This window comes from Thermobia domestica, chromosome 1, assembly GCF_964235325.1.
Source record: "Thermobia domestica chromosome 1, izTheDome1.hap1.1, whole genome shotgun sequence".
NCBI classification, from domain to species: domain Eukaryota; kingdom Metazoa; phylum Arthropoda; class Insecta; order Zygentoma; family Lepismatidae; genus Thermobia; species Thermobia domestica.
This window is the reverse complement of record NC_137454.1, coordinates 387,736,252-387,758,675: the sequence shown is the minus strand read 5'-3', so window position 1 is coordinate 387,758,675 and position 22,424 is coordinate 387,736,252. Positions and strand designations below refer to the sequence as shown.

The 22,424-nt window shown below is 32.4% G+C and overlaps 1 protein-coding gene across 1 annotated transcript in view; it reads right to left on the bottom strand.

The window, feature by feature from the left end:
- LOC145682831 (G-protein coupled receptor Mth2-like) overlaps positions 1-22,424 on the bottom strand; it is a 130,755-nt gene that overhangs the window by 27,615 nt on the left and 80,716 nt on the right. Inside the window, exon 2 of the mRNA XM_081754199.1 lies at positions 21,584-21,662. Coding sequence (XP_081610325.1) covers positions 21,584-21,662 — 79 coding nt within the window. The remainder of the gene's footprint in view (positions 1-21,583; positions 21,663-22,424) is intronic.

The window sequence follows — 22,424 nt, the reverse complement described above, 5'->3', positions numbered from 1 at the left end:
AACATACACACATACAGGTCCAACTGAGAACCTCCTTTTTTAAGTTGGTTAAAAATAATTGAACATGTGTTTCAGCAATTTTTTTTCGAAAATTCCGCACTTAAATAAGGAAAACGGCCCAATTTCTGTTATAAATGTCGACGCTTTGTTGTGAAAATGCCAAATGTGAGGATTCACTCAAATTAGAGATGTGAAATCCGGTATTTAAATTCTTAATTAAAAATAAGAGAATATATGTTTCGACAATTTTGCATGTAATGAGAAAAGAGTATATATTCTATATTTAAATTTCCGATTCTTTATACAGAAAAAGAAATCATGTGAGTACTCATTTAAGTTGCGGGTAAGCAATCTGGTACATGACCTCCTAACTGAAATTAATCGAAAACGTGTTTCAGGCTTTTCAAAACTTTGGCTCCTAAAGTTAACAATTTCCAGTATCAAAATTTTTGATTATTTTTTTTTAAATCCTTAATTCAGAGTATTCGCTTAAGTTTGAGACGTGAAATTCAATATATAAACTCATAATTAAAAATGAGTAAACGTGTGTTACGGCGTTTTTGGGCAATGCTGCTTCTAAAAAAAATTTTAAAAAATATGGATACTTTTAAGTAATATTTAATTTTCGGTTTTAAACTCATTATACTTTATTCCTCCCTTGCGAAGAATGGACACTTCTATTTGCTCTGTTATGAACATTCGCCATTTACTTCAGTAAATATGTTTAAATGAACAAGTATTAGTCGAACTTATTTTGGGGGTGTCGTTTTTATTAGTACATTGTGGAGAGGCTGAAGGAAATGGGTAAAATAATGCGAAGTAAAGATTGCAAAAAAAGGTGGATGCGACACCATGTTTACAAATTGAATTAACGGCTAGAAAATCTTCAAAAAAGGGACAGACGCAATATTGTGAACAGGGCCGGATCCAGGATTGTCTGAGAGGGGGTGCACCAATAACTACCAAACTAACCAATGATACTGAAACTCTTCAAAGTGACATGTGATAATGCTGACAACATTGGTACGTAGAACGGGGTTTCCTTCAACCTTTAGAAAATCTATTTAAACTATTGCTTTTGCAAAGCTCTGCCCCAAACGGAAACATGATGGCAAAAATTTCGGAAAGTGTTGGTATTTTCACTGCTAGCTTCTCGTTTTAAATAGTGTATATTTACAACGAAGGGGGGGGGGTGCACGTGCACATTTGCACCCCCCTAAATCCGGCCCTGATTGTGAATCTTTACTTAACATGGGTCTACAATTAAATCTATGATACTCACTTAGTATCAGGGGGTTAATCTTTTATAGGTATACGCATGAGACGAGTCGAGACAGGATTTTCCTGACAAAATTCGAGTCGAGACGCAGCTCTTCCAATAGTAAAATATACATTTTTTGGAATCGAGACATCACTTTTACAGCACATTTTCGAGACGAGACAGCCACAAATTTTGTCTCGTGCGCATCCCTAATCTTTTACTACTAGCGAGGGCCATGGTAGCTCAGTGGTAGAGCGTTTACCCTAGTGCATGGGGTCTCTGGTTCTATACCCGGCCAAGTCAATTTGTGGTTGTCAATATCTTGTCCATGTGTTTTCTCAGAGTACCCCCATTTCCTCCCACATTCTACCAATTCTTCCATCATCATTCACTTGCTTTAATCATCTTCTCCCTTAGCCTGAAGGACATAATCGCGAGACGTTAAACTGAAAGAAAGATTTTTATTTCTCGCTACTTTTTCTCTAGCCTTTTATTGGAGAAAAGCAAGCGTTGGCCATTTAGTCCTATTTCTTCCCAAATCATTTAATTGGTTGTTGACGAATTATATTTTCACTCTATCAATCAATCCTCACCAAATTTTGTAGAGTGATGTGAAGAATATCAGATCATCAGCTTCGTAATCACACCAGGCCCGCAACTAGAGGGGTGCAGGGAGGCCTGGCCCCCCTAAACTTTTCATTGTCCTCCAGACCTCAATACAAAATGCTATTATTAATACTAAAATTACAATTTAGATATTTGTAAGAGAATTTTTAATGACTTGCCCCTCCGCCTATCTTATTCATGCCCTGTGCCTGGTTGCGGGCCTGAATCACACCAGCCAGGAAGGAATAATCACCGAGCAGGCTACTTACTTTAACATAGTTCACACAGAGATCAATCCGTTCTCCGGACAGCGGTATATTGTACAAATATACGGTATCCCCTTGCTTACTATAGAAATCAGTACGGAGCATACGTTATCGGTATGCTACATAGGCACTGCCCTTAGATGTTACATCATGCCGTTGCAGGATGTCTGACATCTAACAGTTTTCCGTATATCACATGCATATACTTATGTTGCCTTCGTCAGGTATATGTTGTATACGTCCATTTGTATATGAGACCCCGACCGCCTACATTGTTTCATACGGAAAGTACGTATAGATGGAACACTTATACAGTAGCATGTTGACCTAACTACGAGCGCACTTTCTCCCCACCTAATATTTTTAACCAGCGCAGAAGAACCCAGCTAATTATACAAACTTACACAGCGCAAAGTATTCCCATAACTACAATGTTAAAGTGAGATTTAATAGGACTTTATGATGTTATAACCATAAAGCTTTAATGATTAGAAAATACATTTACAATTTAAACAATCCTCATTACCACATAAAGACTTGGAGTTAATAAATATAATTCTATAACAATTTCGATTATATTCATTCTGATATATATGTAATTTTCCATTTTTAATATTTTTTTTTAAGATGATCATAGTGCTTTTCGTATCTGGATGGTAGTTTTAATAAAGTTTTTTCTTCTTCTTCTTGTGATGATAAAACAGCATAAATTTCTCCATTAATAATTATATAATCAAAAATATCTTGTAGTCCTTCTAAATGAGTACCTTTAGTTATTGTATGTTTAAAGTCTGGTTTATTTTTTCTACATTCTATACATTTTTTAGCATTTACACATCTTGGGTTTATTTTAAATTCTTTTTGACACATTAAACATGTTAAGGGTGGTAATGTTTCGTACAGACATTCACGACAAAGAGAATCTTTTTCTATATATCTAAACTGAGCTTTATATTTTTCTTTCTTACATTTCTTACAAATTTTAGTTTTACTATTTTCTTTATGTGTTTTAGTCTTATTATGTTTTTCTATATCTAGTAAGTATTTGTTACATGGTTCGTAAAGCGTCTTGCTCATATTTGTAGAAATATATATATTTTATATTTAAATTCATTTTTATATAGCCTGCGAAAACTTTATATCCATAAAGTGAGATTGAATATGCTTTTATGACATTAAAAACATAAAAACTTACAATCTAAAATCTTACATCTAAAACTAAAACTCCTCTATCTTATAATGACCCCATGGTAGAGTATCTATCCCATTCTTTAAAACACATCTCTTATCATCCACACAACTTAAAGCTAACTTATTTACTTCTATACTGTACAAATCGTGCTTATAACTTCTAATCAAATTCATCTTCTTATAATATTCTCTTTGGCTAATCAAACAGTCTTTATATTCGTTAAATGTGAGTTCTTTATACACGACACTCTTCTTAACACCTTTAGCTTTCTTACAACACTTTTCTTTATCGAACTTACCTTTAAAGTCTTTATCTGTTAAATCTATTTGAGGTGCTTTTATACTGTACATCTTACTTCTTAAGTCCACTAACTCTTCTATGATTGTACCTTTAATTTCATCCTTCATCTTACCAAGTATTTTCTTATTGATTTGTGGTATCTTATATTTGTTATCTTTAGGGTAGTCACTGGTATCGAAGTAATCAATGTAATTTTTCATGTCCTCGTACACATTTTCTGTTTGAATATGGTATATATAGCTATCAGTATCTGTATAACATACTACTATTTTGTCTTGGTATTTTGGTTTCATCACATTGTAATGGAAGTCGTACATTAAATATTTCGATAGATCTAAGATACTCATTCCAACATATATTGCTTTATTGAAAGTTAATTTTGTTTTATTCATTATGATCGCACATAGATTCTCAGTATAAATAATTCTATCTTTAAAATTTGGTTTAGCAATTAGTTTTTCTACTCTTGTTGGATCACATTCTATTTTTATAGGTTTACATCTCTTTCTAATATTTTCCATAGTCTTTCCAAAAACTGAATTGTTCATGAGCTTATAAAAGTCTTTTTCAAAGTCATTTGTTGCTCTAGTTCTCATCTGCGTGTTTAAATCAATATATTTCTTTAACCAATCTGATTGTTCGAACTCTATTACTCGGTGTATCTTGTTAAGTTTTAATCCAAGTGAAATACATTGTTTTAGGTTTCGATAGTGAATTACATATTTTTCTTTGTCATATAGGGTTGTTAAGAGTTTTGATTGTTTTGAACCAGGTGGACACATGTTTTGAGGTGCTAATGGGTAGTCTTTGTGATAGTCATGTAATTCTTTAGGATATTCAAGATCAACTTCTAATATGTAACCAGTACTAGAATCATCAGGTATATTTGTGAAATCTATTTCTTCAATCTCATCTTCACTTAACCATCTAAATCCCTTATACGGTAAATATTGACTCATTGCCCACCCATACAAGTTATTGGCATCTAGATACATTAAGAATCTTCTTTATTCTTATCATAATCTTCCATATACTTATTGTTTGCTTTTACATATCTTTTTGAGCATTGACTAATTCCACCTCTTATACCTTTTTCTATCATCAATACCATATCGTAATCAGTTAGTAACTCTAGTTTTATATTTGTCATCTTTAACATCGCATCCCAAGCTAAACCTGGTGCTGTTATATACCAAGCTGGATCGAGACCATAAGCTTTAAGACATGTTTCTCTAAAGTTCTCAAACACATCTGCTAATAACAACACATCGGTTTTTAGATATAAGTCATGGTATTGTCCGAGATTCTTAATTTTAAATGTTTTCCACACTTTCTTTGCATGCTTATAATCCTCATCACTGATATGTGTTTTGGTTAGCTTGTTGAAAAATGCTTTCTTTGAATGAAATTTTCTTTGTTTAAACTTATTCCAGTCACTAACATAATCGTACGGGTAAACACCTTTTCTTCTTACAAGGTTAAATTGTTCTTCATCAGGATAGAAGTATTGTGTGTGAACCATTTGTTCTCTCGCTAGGTTTGATGATAATTTGTCTAAACTACATGCCATAAATCTAAATGAATCTACGAATTTTAATTTGATAGTTCCAACTTTTTTACTGAATGATATGTAGCGTTGTTCATTATTAGGTATTACTTCTATTTGTTCTTTATTACATCCTAGCTCTTTTATAAACAAGTGAGAGTCATATCCAGATAAGTTATGTATAATCACTGGTACAAACTTAGGCATTTTAACTTTTAAGTTACAGTTGTTACATAATGCAGCTACAAACTCTCCTGTTATATGATCGTGATGTTTAACTTTATGGTTTTCTGGTGTATATTTTACTTTACAGTAAGAGCAGGATTCGGATTTGTTGAACTCTTTTCTCTGACTTTTTGTTAATGGTAATTTGTTGTTTTCTTTATATATGTTCGAAATTTGTTTGGCTTCTTTCTTTAACATTCTTATGAACTTCTTAGCTGCATCTTTACCTCTATACACAACAGGATTTGTTTTACTTACATCACTTTTTACAATATAGTAACAGAACCCAGATGGTTTGTGCTGCTGATATTTTTTAGTATATGATTCATCTTCTGGATAACATTGTTTACATCCCATAACCTTATGTAGCAGACATTCGAAATCAGCATAAATGTCAAATGGCATCTTCATCGTATATTGGTAGTTCTTAAATTCAACGTATGTATTTTTTGGTGGCATTTCTATTTTAACAGCTTGATGACTAGAACAATCTTTCTCATGTCTATCTAATGCACCTTGTGAGTAGAAATATAACAAACATCTATCACATAAATATTTTCGGGCTCTCCACTTAGTCATTTGACTGCTAACTAACCTACTCAAGTCTTTTATCCAACAGTAGTGTGTTTTAACTTGGTCTTCATTTTGCTCTTTTATATATAATAAATTCACATGGGTGTCTTTTTTGTTTTTAGTATGATATAAAACGTACACTATATACTTTCCATCATCATTATATGTATAAACGTTAAATGATATATTGAGTCGTCTTTCAATTTTTGGGATGTCACTTAGTTTTACAGGAAAATGAATATCTTTTAATTTTTCTTCTAAGTCTATAACGATATGCTTGTACTTTGGCGGTCGTTGTGGGTCTTTTTCAACAGGATGCAATGCAGAGGCAATTGAATACAAGAAACACTTTTCATCTTTGTTCTTTACATTGATAACAGCTTGTTTCCTTTTGATTTCATTTGGCAGTTCTATGTATGATGATCCTCTATATGGCGCATATTTATTAAAAGCTAACTCCAAGTAGTTTATATTTGTAAGAGTCCATCCAGAACCTCTAGCTTGGAACTCATCCATTCTTGCTCGTAATATTTGTTTAGCATCACTTATGAATTCTTTTAGATTGGTTGATTGGAATACCTCTTTGTTATTAATGTTGAAGTAAATGTCTTGAATCTCTTTACCTTTCTTATATTGACAGCTTATTAGGAGATTAGCCTTTAACGATCCATGTTTTTGTAAGCTGATGTTCAATCTATTTATTAAAGCCTTTGATGTTGAATTGATATATTGTTCTAGAGGATCATGTTCTTTATAAGTTGTTATAAATCTCCATGTTTCTAATCTTGATTTGAATGCTGTGCTTTTAAGTTTTACATCGATTGGTACTGATTCAACTTTGATTCTTGGTTCTTCAAATACTTCTTGTTTAAATGAGAATATATTTCTAATCTGTCTTCTGCTTTGTTCATCATCATATTGTCTAAGAAGGTCTATCAGTTCTGCTTTTCTTAATCGGGAATACCTTCTGATTCCCCTCTCTTTACATTGTCGCCTTAACTCTACTACAGTAAATTTACTATAATTATTCATCTTATTTATTATATAGAAAATCTTCAATTTTTATCTTCACCGGATTATTTCAGTTCATTTTCATTTGTCCTAATACAACACCTAACATTGTACACTCCTGCCATTGTCTACATATTACGCGTTGTATTAGAACAGGACTTTCATGAGAATAACCCATCAAAGTCACATATACACATTTAAAATTAAATCATTTTTGTAAACTTACTCATCATCATCATCATAATCATCACTGCCATATTTATATTCATCATCACTACTCAAATCAGATGTTTTTTGTTGCATTATTAATAATTCTTTTTCCTTCAACAGTATTTGCTTCTCTAGTAGTGCTGCTAAAAGTTTAAGATCTTCATGAATCAGTTTAAGTCTATCATGTAATAAATCAAAATGTGCTTCCATATTTGTTATATAGAAAACCAACAAAAATGAATAAATTTAAAAAATCTAAGAATAAAAACGAATATGACTAGTGCTAAGGAAATATTATCTTACAAACCTATATTTGATTGTGTATGTAAATATTTAGATATTGGTGGTTATAATGATGAAGACAAAATAAATTTTAGCGTGTCCATAGGTATGTTAGATCATTTGTTCAAGAAAGCCACTAAAGAAAACAACTCATTTCTCATACAAAACATTCTCTATGCAAACGTTATGGACTTGTCTGATGAGATATTAAATTCACTGACTGATGAGCAATGATTATCTATAGGTCATGATGATTATGAGGTGGAATATAACTATGATCACATTACAGAAGACTTCATACGTAAATATCTGCAGAAAGTTAATTTGAGTGAAATATGTTTATGGAAAAAGTTATCGGAAGAGTTTATAAGAGAATTAGCTGATAAAGTTGATTGGCAGATTATTTCAGGAAGCCAAGACTTATCAGAAGACTTTATAAGAGAATTTGCAGATAGAGTTGATTGGAAAGAAGTATCGTATAATCAAAACCTATCTGAAGAATTTATTAGTGAGTTTATAGATAAAGTTGATTTTGATGCTATATCTTATGGAAACAAACTCTCTGAAACCTTTATACGAGAACATGCAGATAAAGTTTCTTGGGGGTGCTTATCTGGAACTCAACAATTATCAGAAAACCTTATAAGAGATTACGCTGACAAAGTAGATTGGAAGGCAATTTCAATGTTTCAAAATTTAACAGAAGAATTTATTGCAGAGTTCGAAAACAGAGTTCATTGGGTTAACATTTCAATTTATCAAGACCTATCTGTAGAGTTTATATATGCATTTAGACACTTTGTGGATTGGAGAGCTATAATAAGAAAATATCATAATAATCCCGATTTAGGTGACATATTGAATTTAGCGTTCGATGTTGCAACAGATGGTTTGTTTAACGCTTGAAATGGTACTTTGATGGGTTAACCCATAAAAGCAATAGCATATTTAGTTTCTCGTTTTTATACTTAAATGTCTCTTAACTGAATAAACCTGTCAACAAGATCTATATCACTTAAATCTGTGTTCATATGCGAACCGTGCCAAGTCATCTTAACATCATAGCGTTCTTTAGCTCTGTTGTATAAGTTGATAGAGTTTGGATCGTCGATGTTAAGCACAATACTCATACTTGGATACTTAAGTTTGAGTTGTTTAATCCTACTTTCACAATTGCATGTTTGTACTCTTCCAACCCAATACTTATATCGTTCTATTCTTTCTTTTTGATTTCGTTCTTCTTCGTCATAGTAAAAGAGTATATTTTCAAGTTGTTCTTTAGTAAGGTTTTTCTTGATAACGAATAGCCTATGTATCTTTCCTGGATCTTCTGTATATGGTGCTGCAACTGTTTTAAGATAATCAACTTTGCTTTCTAGTTCTTGATTGTACAATCGTAATTGCTCCATTTGCTGTTCTATCTCTTCTACTCTTCTTTGCAACTCTTCTTGGTCTTCTTGAATCTGCTTAAAGTCTTGTGTGAAGTAATCTTCTATAATATTATAACACTTATCGTAAAACTCATTCGAGATCCAAAACGAAATACTTAATATTAGTTGTTTTCTTACATATGTTCCTGTTAACTTTATATTTGTCTCTCTTTCTCCACCTTTGATTGTGTACATAGAGCGGTTGGTAGAATCGTCCCCATCGCCTTTTTTATTGTAATAGTCTAATAGTTCTTTTGATTTTTGTAACTTTAACCATTCTTTGAATATTTTACCACCACTCTGACACAACTTAGTAGCATTGAAATATCCTGTACTCTTATCTATAATCAACTTGAAGTCGCCAAAAATCCCATACCAATAGTTGCCCTTGATCTGTTCGTAGCAAATATCGTTTAAACTAAGAGAACTATCCATAGTACCCATATTTATTATATAGAAAATATTTATTTTTAACTTCATTTTCGTAGCATATCTGCTCCAGCTAATTTTTATGTAGAGCAACAGAGCAAAAGTGCTCCATTGCTTTTTTCCATTGTGTTGTTAATTTCTAATAATTTCCACAGACCCTGGAAATATGCTATGAGGGTATCGTTTCGCTACCCTTTATCTCATTCAAACTAGCTTTTATGGAATAATAACCATAAAAGACAAACATTTATATCTACACTACACTACTTTTATCTATCCAACTATTATGTCAATCATCAAATCCTAGCCATTTAACATGTACTTTGTCACCTTTCTTTCTCAACACCTTTTCCACCAAGTATTCATCTTTATGCTTCGTTTTTAAAAGTTCTGGTTCGTAAAATCTACTTTGCACATCCTCTTCTTCTAAATCTTTAATTCTATATGTAGGCGGATTAGATGGAATAACTTCGCTAATAACAAATACTTCTGTTGACCAATTAGGTGTATATCCTTTCTCAAGTAACCCTTTCGACTTACTTATACGAACATGATCACCTAACTTGTATTTGGGCTTAACACGCTTATATTCTTTTTGATACACTTTCTCCAATATTGTTTGCTCATTTTTCTTATTAACATCTATAGGCTTTAAACCAATTGTTCTATGCACTTTATTATTATACTCACTAACCAATGTTGGTAATATCTCTATCCATTTATAATTTCCTTGCGTTGTAAACCTTTTCCACATGTTCTGTTTAAGTGTTCGATTAAATCTCTCAACAACAGAAGGTTTCTTACCACTATAGGTTGAGTAATGATTAATCTGATTTTCCTCCATCAACTTCTTAAACTCTTTAGTAAAACTCTTTACCTTGATCAGTTTGTAAGTTACTAGGTTTTCTCGTTCTTAATATGGATTCGAATGCTTCTGTAACATTCTTACCACTCTTATCTTTAACAGGAACAGCAAACGCATATTTCGAGAACACATCTATAATCGTTAGCAAATACTTATAACCTTTGTTTAATTTGAAAACACCTTTTAACACACCACTATCCATTTCTACAAGATCAGCTTGCCAAAGATCATCGATACCTTTTATAACTACACTTAATCTGTCAAAGTTTTTTCTAGATGGTTTGTGAATTTCTTCTATAAGGTCTTCTCTAACACCTTTACCTTCTTCTAGTCAATCAGGCTTTTTAACGAATTGAGTTTTAGTAACGCCACATACAGAACAAATACCTTTCTTTAGATATCTTCCATTCTTTGCTTGTTCAATTCTAATAGTATCTTTCTTCGTATCTGTCAATTTCTTACACTTAACACAATACATCCTGTTTATTATATAGAAAATCAATAACTATCGCTGTTTAATATTATGCTATCAACATTCTCATCATCATCACTATCTTCATCTTCTCTTTCTACATGCATAAGAAGCCATAGTAATTTACCATGTTTCAGATCAGAATCTTTAGATGGTCTAACTGTTAATTTATCATTTGTATTAAAGTGCAATGGAAAAGTTTCAACTAGAGAATCATTTAAATATATATCTATATAATACGTATTGTAAGATGATTCTATATGCATTAACCTACCTTTATAAAGAAATTTGTATGAGGTAGATAGATTATGTATTAAAAAGAACGGAGTTTCAACATTTTCTGATATCAATCGACTATGAAACTCTATAACATAACTCCGTTTGATGAAGTTAAGCTCTTCTTTTAACATGACAATATCTTTTCTCACAACTGTATTATCTAACTCTGATGTCATTTTAACATTACCAAAGATATCCATATTTATTGTATAGCAAACGTCCTTAGGAAAGCTCTCTTTCTATGTACATTACAACAAACAATAATTGACCTTCTTCCATAGCTGAATTTTTAGTTGGTTTAATTGTAATTATATCACTCTTGTTAAAGTTAAAAGGTAAATTTTCAATCAAAGTATCACCCAAATATATCTCTAGAAAGTATTTATCCAAACTTAATTCCATGTGCATTATTTTCCCATTATAGAGAAATTTGTAACCATTAGAGAGATTAAATATTCTAAAGATTGGCTCCTTAACGTTTTTAGCTCTCAATCGACATAATAGAGGTATGGTTTCTTTCTGCATAATCAATTTAGTAGTATCCATCCTGATCTTTTGAAAATCTTCTTTCTTGATGTATGTGTCTTGTAACGTTTCTAATGCATCTTCAAATCGTTTTCTATCGTTCTCTAATTGGGCTTCTATTGACCTAAGTTGACTTACGCTAACAACATCATTTAAGTTCTCCAACAATTTTAATTTTTCTTCACTAATATCAGCATGATCTTTTCTATCTTTAACATTACCAAATATATCCATACTCATTTATTATACAGAAAATGTCCATCCTAGTTTTTCAAAACATTTCTTTAACATCACTATTTGTTTAGATGAGTGTTTAAAATCAATATCAACATGAACATCGTGCTTTTTCAACAGATGGTACAATACACATTTCAAGTTAATAAACAATACAGCTCCCTAAATACCTCGTGTAAGTTTTCGAAGTCGTTTATAAGTGTTTCTTCCATATGTCGTAAGTTTAATGGTTTTTGATCGGTAAGGTGATAGTGTATTAAATAGACATCATCATAATATTTTGTGTATTTGTTTTTCTTTAGTACTTCTAGAACATCTTTTGTTGATATTAAATGTTTTGATATATCTCTAAATTCATCATTTAACACCTTGAACACATCTTCGGGAATAATTCTATCCTGTAAAGCTTGGAAACGAGATAACTGTAACTTAAATCTTTTTGTAGTATCATACCATGGTTTTCTTACGCAAGCAGCTCTCATTCCTTCACAAGTATCGTAAACAAAACCATTCGCTACAGAACAATCATCGCAAATGTATCTACTCATACCTTTTGTTAATGACTTACTACCACAATTACTGCATTGTAATGGTCTAGAGCTATAATTTGACAACAACTCCTTTAAGGTAATTATTGGGCGTAACTTTTCCACCTCTTCTTCCGTGTACAAAAATTTAGGTATTAGCATTTTCCATAAATCAATAACTGTATATACGTTGTTCCTATCTTTTAAGTCTATCTCACTAACATACTCAAAATACTGATAAAAATTATAACTATCTAGTGGATCTAGTTCATCTCCATGCTTCTCAAAATAATCTGAAAATCTATTGTGTATAGCTTCCATATTTATCTTAAAACAAAACTTTTATGGATACAAACCATAAAAGCACTTAATCATTTTTAATCATATACATAACATTACTAAAAGAATACCCTTGGTTTAGAAGATTTAAAACCTTAACACAAAGATGACCACATATAACTGAATTAAAGTCTTGTATTCGTATGTCATTGTAAAAGAAGTTTTCGGTACCAAGATATTGTACCAGTTGTTTAGGAGGAACACCACCATAAGAATCGAACACGTACTTTATGTTGTTATCTTTCCAATAGCATATCCAATGAGTACCAATGTTTTCTGATTTATCGAGGTTAACTACACCACACTCATGTACATAGGGTTTTTGTGGAAGTTCATCACTCATAAATACACCTCTAAATCGTTTTATCTTTAATTCTTTAGCCAACCTCTCTATATCGAAGTTGGTCAATGGTTTTAGTTTTTTGACTTCTTTGGTTTACCTGCTCCCTGCTTTTCTTCCATAGCCATATTGTGTCTTTTTTGTTCTTCAAGTTCTTGTTTATTCTTCTTAGCATCTAGTACAGTTTTAGTAATCGCTGCTGCACCACCTGCTAATGAGCCAACTGCTCCTAAAGCTGCTAAAATGGCTGGAATTGTAAAGATAAAACCATCCATATGCTCTTTCTTAATCTTTTTCATTTGTGCAGTAGTTAAAGTTAAATTCATTCCTTTACCTTCTTTAATTTTCTTGGCTTTATCGTTAAGTTGTTTCTTTGTTAATACATGATCAATATTTAGATCCTTTAGTTCGTTGTAAGGAACACTAAACATACAACCTTTAATTGAACACATCTTCCTATTTATTTAAGAGAAAATCTTTGTTTGTAAAAGTACAGTTGTTGTTGCTCCATCAAAATCAATTAAGGAATCATTCTCATCTGTTATCCTTATCTCAAAATTATCAACCTTGTCTTTGGATATAGGGAAAAATAATGGATAAGTAGGCTCGTAAATAATACTATGTTTGAACTCAGCATCTGTTTTGAATGATGCTACGATCCCTGTTTCTCTATATGTGTATTCTGTATCTTTAACAAACATACCATCTGCTATATTACAGTGAACATTTATAGTATCAAAGGATGGAACTTTGGCAACTTACTTCCAATATGTGTTTTGTTCTTTTCTAAAACTTCAAAAACATTAAACCCGAGAACAGTGCCTATACTTCCAATTGTAACATCATTACTATCAGTTTCAATTTTAACTCTATTTCTTAAATGATCTTCTGATAATGTTGTGTTGATTGACTGAGATTTTAAATACTCATTAAGACTGTTTAAGCTGTATTGCCCTTCTGGTATAAAAACTTGTCTATCACCATATGAGAAACTGTTTTTTTCTTTTGTTATGTTTGGAGTTAGATATGTACTGTAAAACCCAACTAATCCTATACTTAAATAGTTGCTACTGTTGTCTAATTCGTAATGGAGTTTCTTCTTTAACACAGAAGTATCACTCGTTAACTTGAATACCTTAGCCATTTATTATATAATAAATGAGCGAGTTTGATTTACCTAGAGATATTCCAAGAGAGAAAGTAATCAAGTTAATAGAAGATGTCATTCAAAAGTTAGAATACAGTTTAAAGAATAAAAAGAGAAAACTACGAATTGTTAAATATGCATACTACACTTTGATCGCGTTGTCGGTTATACTTTCTGCAACAACTGGGTTTATTAATATTTTTATACCTGTAACAATTTACTCAATATTAACAACGTCTCTTGCAACTGGAAGTGCTATAATAACAGGTTTGTCTTCTAAGTTAAACATAAGCAAAAGAAAAGACGAATATAAAACCATTGTCACTTGTATTAACTCATTTAAAGAACAGTTAGAGATGATAATAACATTAAATGGTGAAATGGATAGCGATTATATAAAAGATACGTTGCTTAAGATCAGAGAACAACTTAAAGATATAAGATCATAAAATTTGCTCCGCTGTATTCGGAGGTCCAAAAAGTCTAAGACTTCAACGTGTATATTTTTGGTAGCACCAATCGGAGCTCCCTATCTGTTAAGTATTTTCTCACATCTAAAGGTACGCTGTAGCCTCCGGTAGGTTTAGTAACAGAGTAGATTTGAAGACCTGGAAACTACAAATCCGGACACCCTTCCAAATGAACAACCTCACACAACCTTCATCAACGAACCGGGGTTGTACTCTCTAATCATGAAGTCAAAAAAGAAAGAGGCTGAGCGTTTTGCTCACCCTCAGATTTTCTCTATAATAAATGAGTAAGAAAACTATTAATTAGGATGTAAAAGAGATGATAAAAGAGACAACAGCTAAGAAAAGAAATGTAGAGCTTATACCTGACGATGTTCGATGTCTTATCGTAGGTCCGTCGGCGTGTGGTAAAACTTTTTTGTTATTTAACTTCTTATTACAGCCAGGTTGGTTAAACAATAATTACTTCTACATATATTCTAAAAGCATGAATCAGCCAAAGTATGAGCAGTTGAAAGATCGATTTGAGAAGGCAGAACTAAAGTTCGATAAGCATATAGCAATGTTCTTAAGCGGTAATGATTCTATTGTGCCTATTGATGAATGTGAAAAATACTCTGTAGTTGTATTTGACGATTACATTTTAGAGAATCAAGATACTGTTAGAAATTACTTTACAAGAGGTAGGCATAGACATTTAGACTGTTTCTATCTTGCACAAACATATTCAAAAGTACCTAAACAGCTTATAAGAGATAACGTCAACTTCTTATGCATATTCAGACAAGATGACACTAATCTTAAACATGTGTATAATGAGTTTGTTGGAGGAGATATGACTTATGATAAATTTAAAGAGATATGTTCAAAATGTTGGCAAGAAGATTATGGTTTTATAGTAATTGATATGACAAGGAAGGTAAACAATGGTAAGTATAGGAACAAGATAAAACACTTCTTAAACGTTTGATGTTTTTTCACGTTTACGTTTTAACGTTTGACGTTTATTGACGTTTTTCACGTTTATTGAGGTTTTACGTTTTAACGTTTGACGTTTATTGACGTCCTCTGACGTTTATCGACGTTTGTTCGTTTTCTATACAATAAATGGATGAGAAAGAAATTGATAAGAATATTAAGTTGAAGGAGTTCTTGATAAAGGGCTTCAAATCTTGGAAGAAAGAAAGAGCAGGTATATACGATAAATTTAAAACACAAGAGCAACCTGTAATTGATGCTATTGAAAACTTGGGAAGTGAGATCAAAGAAGTAGCAGAACAAAATAAAAATCTAATAACTGAACTTGTTCCAGTTGCACATAAGACGGCTTCAATAGATCCTAGTCTACTAGAAACACCTAAAAAGATAAGTTATGATAGTTCTCCAAGTAGTAGTGATACGCCTATAACTGGAGAAATAAAGCAGATGAGAAAACAAATTAAAGACAAAGTGGAAGGAGTAGAACCTTTAACAACTGCACAATCATTTGGTAAGATTGCAACAAAATATTATAGTAAAAGAAATGATAGTGTGTTTGGAATAAGAACTGTAGAAGAAGATGGGAAAATAATAAATAAGATAGGAAATTCTGAAGTTAAAGTGAATGGTGATGATTTGATAATTAGTGGTAAAACTTATAAAGGAACAGAAGGTCTATGGGAATTGTTAACGATGAATACTAATAAAACCATTGAAGATTATGATGATGATGATTTTGAACAGTACAAGGAAATAATAATAGAATCAGATGTCGCCTTCCAAAAATATAATCGAGATAAAAAAAGTAGCATCGAGTAGAGGTTCTAAGTATATTAATATTATCAAGCCTATTTGGGATAAATATATTAAACCATCTTTGCCTCCAACTCCTAAAAAGAACACGACACCTAAAAGGACTGGTGAAGGAATTAAACAATATACAGAGATACCTAAAGAATACATTTGGATGGATGATGTTAGAAAGTTAATTGATCGGTTAATAGTTATAGATGGAGAAGAAAAATCTGGAAATGATAACTTTTACAATGAGAAAGTAGGTATAGTGAGTATGATTAATAATAAGCTTTCACAGTTTATTCCTAATGATCCAAAAGGTATAAGTTATTTGATTAAGATTTTAAATACATTACCACCACGATTTTGGAATGATGAGAAGCTTGGAAAAGGATTAGTAAATGATTTGATTAATAAACTCCCATTTGAATTACATATTCCAGGATTTTCGTATTGTGGTCCGGGAACTAAGCTACAAGAAAGATTAGAAAGAGGTGATAAAGGTATTAACCCATTAGATGAGGCTTGTAAAGAACACGATATATACTACAGAGACAATAAAGATACAGAGTCAAGACATATTGCAGATAAGGAACTAGAAACTAAAGCATGGAAAAGAGCATTTAGTAGTGATGCGCCAATTGGTGAACGATTAGCTGCTTTTAGGGTTGGTACTGCTATGAATGCTAAGGTTAAGTTGGGATGGGGATTATAAGTTTTTAGTTGTTATTATGCATGAATCTTTTATGGGTATATCCCATAAAAGCGTTGTTTCAAGATTTTCTTTATAATAAATGGATAGTGTTGAGAGTTACGAGATACAGAGCTTTAAAGCTAACACAAGAACATTTAATAATTTGAATGAAGCTAACAAAGATACTGAGTTTGATTTCAACGTGGGGGATGGGTTCGTACATCCACACAAAGCAGATTGTCATATGACTTTTGAAGTTGTTGGTGCATCAGTTGGAGGAACATTTGGTGCAAACGATACTATAAAACTTGTAGATAACTTCTTCCCATTCTTCTTTTCTCAAATTGAGGTTAGAAAGCATGGAGTTGTTATAGATAAGATTGAACTACCAGGAATAACATCTACAGCCATTGGAACATTAAAGATTTCCAAGCCAGAAGTTGAATATTTAAAACAAGTAGGATTTGAAACAGATGATAAACTTGGTCTAAGAAAGGACTTTAGCGTTTTGTATCCATTAAGATTAATTCCAGGCTTTTTAAGTGATTATAAAGAGGTTATGTGGAAAGGTGGATTGAGAATAACATTTACACAAGCTAACAATAATAACGATGTTTTGTACAAATGGACTGGATCAGGAGCAGCTCCTCATGATGGAAAAATAACAATAAAAAGTATGGAGATAAGAATGCCTATTGTTGAATACGAATCTAATTACGAAAACAAGTTAAAGTTGAATATTCTTAAAGAACCTAAAGTCATGTTTTCATTCCATACTTATCAATGTGTTCAGAAGACTGGTGTAGGTTATTTCTTGGAGTTTGATGTTACTACTCAATTTAATTCTAGACAATTTGATATGCCTGATTTCGTAGTTGTAATGTTCCAAACTGATAGAAGTGGCAAACAAACAGCAGATGCAAGTAAGTTTGATCATTGTAAGGTAAAGAATATTTATCTTAAGAATGGAAGGAATGAGGTATTTCCAAAAGAATCAAAAAATTTAGATATTGCCAACAAAGATTATTTTAAGATGTACGAAGACTATACTGCATTTAAGAGAATAACATGTGGTAACACAGAAATGTACTATGATCCTAAAGAGTTTATAGATAGCAGACCAATGTATGTGATTAATTGTAGTAAGAGGAAGAAGGTATCGGTAAATGAGCGAACAAACATAAAGATTGTTGTAGACTTTGCAGAAGCTGTGGCTGCCAATACTATATGTTATGCGATTTTAATTGGACAAAAGAACTTTACATATGATCCCAAGAATGAGAAAGTAGTAGAAGAGTTTTAGATAGTTACATGTTTGTTTGTGTTGTTTATGGAGGTTTTCCATAAACGAAATCGACAAAAAATGAATAAAATATTTTTTGATTTTCTATATAATAAATACGATGGCGAGTCACATTGAAGTTTTAAACAAGCTTGGAAGTCTTGAGCAAAAACAAGTTATCGGATTAAGAGAATTAGAATTAAATGTAGAATATAAAATTGTGAAAATGGAAAAGATTAAAACTAAGTTTGGAAAGAGCATTTTAGTTGAGTGTGAGAAGTTTAAGTTCTTTCTTCCACCTAGATTTACAAAACACATAACATAATATGATTGATGAGATCCTTAAAGATGGAATATAAATCAAATACACTGGTTTAAAAGTTAACTATCCAACTGTTGAGTTCTGTATGTAAATTTCAAATGTAAAGCGGTTTTATGAATATTTTTCATAAAACGAACATTTTCCTTAAACAACCATACGACAACCAGTTATCATGAGCGTGTTTAAATTTGAAGACCGAGAGCTTCTAACTGTGATCGATGATGGCGGAGCAATATGATTCAAAGCCAAGGACGTTGCAAAAATTTTAGAGTATGAAAACACCAATCAAGCCATAGGGGACCATGTAAGAGAAAAATATCAACGGGTATATAGAGATTTTAAGGGTAAGCAAGACGCTCACCCCCTTTCAAACATACAACCTCATACAATTTTCATTAACGAGCCCGGTCTCTACTCATTCTTAAGCTCCAAAAAAGCCATAGGAAACCATGTAAGAAAAAATATCAACGACAGTATTCTAGTTTAACGGGTATCAAAAAGATACCCTTGCATCCTCAAACTGTTTTCATCAGCGAGCCCGGTCTCTACTCATTCTTACTAAGATCAAAAAAAAGTCTAAAACGAAACCGTTTCAAGATTTCCAATGTATGTGATTAATTGTAATAAGTAAATTTCAAATGAGGATCGGTTTTGTGAATCCAAAGAATAATAAAAATGAACAAAAATATGTTGTCAGAAATAAAAAATGGAGTGATTAGAATGGATCCCCAAAAGAAGTTTATACTTACTAACAATTTCAATGTAATTGTGAAAAATGTGCAAACCGAAGTTCAAGTTGTATTTGATATTAACGGCTGTCTATTCAGCTTGAATTATGATCAGTGGACAGAGTTTAAGAAGTCATTGTTTCCTATTGAGAACGAGGTTAGCAGAAGGTTCCATTATCAGTATCCGAACTTGTAATTTTAAGTATGTTTTAACTGTATAAGTGTTTTTATAGTATCAACACTATAAAAGCTAAGGCCTTTGAATATACAGAACATAATACCATTTGAATTTTAGATACATGTATAAATAAGAAAGTTATTTGAGTTTTTGTAATTATATCCTTAGAGTTATGCAACCTACAAACCATTCGATAGATAGGAAATGTATTTGTCTATTGATTGCCGTTTGAATTTTGAAAATCGGTTAATAAACAACGGAGATATAAAAAATTCGAAATAGTATCCTTAGAGGTATGCAACCCACAATACATTCAGAAGATGGTAAATTTATTTCTCTGTCGAATGTCGTTTGAATTTTGAAAATCGGTTAATTACGAGCCGAGCTATTGAATTTTAACGTTATTTGGGGGTATTGGCGGTAAGACTGTCAGTGTTGCCAACTCATTTTTAACAATTATCATATTTATTAGTAATGGGGTAAATTCATCCCTATATGTTTTAAAGCGATATCTTGAAAAATTAAAATCCTGGAACGTTCCGAAAAAATATATTGAGTTGGATACACTGACTTTTTTCTTTTTTGAACATTAATATTTTAGCTATATTTACCAGCTAGATGGCTATGATCAAGAAGTTACTCACCTACTCAATAGATGGTGTTGCATGCGGTATGTTTCAGTTATAAGAGCTAGAGATTTGCGGACAGATTTTGCATCAAGGATTTTCTTCAAAGTGATGACCTTGAATCGAAAAAAGCGGACAGACAACAAGCTGTGACAGCCAGGACGGACAGCCTGGACGGACAGTTTTGGTGTTGTTATTATTACATACTCAGAAGAAAGAGAGATCGCATGTCAGGGTGTTCCGGCGCTGGTACTGGAATCGTTCAAATGAATCAGTGACAGACCATCTGTTCCAGTAAATGCTATTTAATTATATATTCCTTCTCATTCAATTTCTAAAGTCAATTTTTAACCGATTTTAATGATTCAAGTGTCAAATAAAAGCTTATGAACTGGAGATTAAGACTCAGTAAATATATTTTGTGTAGGATCCCATTGTAAGTTTTTAGATGTAAGTTTTTATGATTTTAAATGTCATAAAAGCATATGAAGGGTACGGGGAAAAAACAAGGAATCTCCATTTATGTGCTTTTTCGGGTGCTTTGTCCCATTTGTTGGTGACTATTGGTAGTATTTGACTGTATATGCCATGCATGCGTAGATGTAGAAATGTCCATGTAAAAAGTGGCAAAAGATTTAATTAACCCTATTCTTTTTACGTGGTTTTCAATATTAAAACGCCGTTTTCTCGAAAATGCAGTTTTGTGACATTCCTTCTTTTTTCCCCTTACCCTTCATATTCAATCTCACTTTGGGGTATCCCTCTGTGTTAAAGTGCACAGTGGCGGCTTCATAGTTTTTGTTAGTTAGGGGGCGGAGGGGAAATGCGCTCGTAGTTAGGTCAACATGCTACTTTATACAGAAAGTATTATAAAACATACGTTTTCAGTTATATGTCTGCTGTACGTTAAGTCCAAAAACTACAGGAATTACGCATGTAACCTATCTTTTTCAGTACACTACCTATTAATTTTTTTCTCAGTGCAATTACAAATAAAAACGGTGCAAAATCACAAGAGGCTAAACTCATAACAATGACAAAGAATTTCCGAAACAGAAAAAATAAGAAGCAGCTGAGACCACCTTTATATCTGCACATAAATTTTTCTCCGGTGTTACTATGCCAGGTAACAAATTGTGGAGTAAATTCACCCGAACACGTTTTATATTGCTACTGTCTATCAAACATACTATTTCTACTTTATGTTACTAATAAATATTAATTTCAATCATTAATAAAAGTAACATTTTCTTTTGTCCACATAGGATATTTTCTCTAATACAATGTATAGTTTTAAGCCAATGAGCAGATCCTTGCTCTACTGTGTTCAGGAAGTGAGTCGATAGGCGGAAATCACTTCCTCCAACTCTGACGTTCGGAAATCTACCAAGCTTCTCCCCCTACGCTCTCCAATTGCCAACAACATATGAAATAATTCAAAGTATATTTACCTGAATGTCCAGGCTATATCAATTGACATAACATTCATCCAGAAGAAGGAAGCGACGAAGAAATACTGGAACGTAAACACTGCAAGAAAATAGAAAAAAAAATCTGTCAATATTTTTTTAAGTGGATTACATCTTGAAAACATATTACTCGATATGGCTATCTATTTGAATATATCAACGCCGTAGATCATTTAGTCTCAACTTAGAATTGGACTCAACGTCAAGGAAAGAACCTTCTCAACAAATGAATCCTGCAGTCCAAAGCCAGTTTTCTTCAAATTAAAAAAAAAAAAACTTACTTTACTACAATAAAATACGAGAAGTGATCAGAAAGTAAGGTTACAAAACCCGCAGTGAAACGTGTATATATAATTTCATACAACCAATACAGCCAACAGATAGTACATACATTAGGTTATTTTTCGATATAGTCTCCTTATTAGTTGAGGCAGTTGTTATATCGTGGGGGTAGTTTAAAGATTCCCTCCTGGTAAAAATTCTTACATGTTCAGCTGCGTTGTCAGGCAATGTTTCACCTCCTCGTCTGAAGTGAAGCGACGGCCTCCTAGGTGCTCCTTCAAGTCCGGGAACAGATGAAAGTCGCTTGGAGCGTGGTCCGGACTGTAGGGAGGGTGGTCGATGATGTGAGCTGTGTTCAAATCTGTTGATGCCGTGCTGGGTGTCGGCCACTGCGTTCCTCCTCGGTGACGTTTCCTCTACCAGCCGCAAACTTTCGACACCATTCTGCGAATACTGACGAGACATTACAGTCTCTCTGTAAACCTCTATCAGCTGCTGGTGGATTTCAGCCGCGGTTACACGTTTCGCCCACAGAAATCGA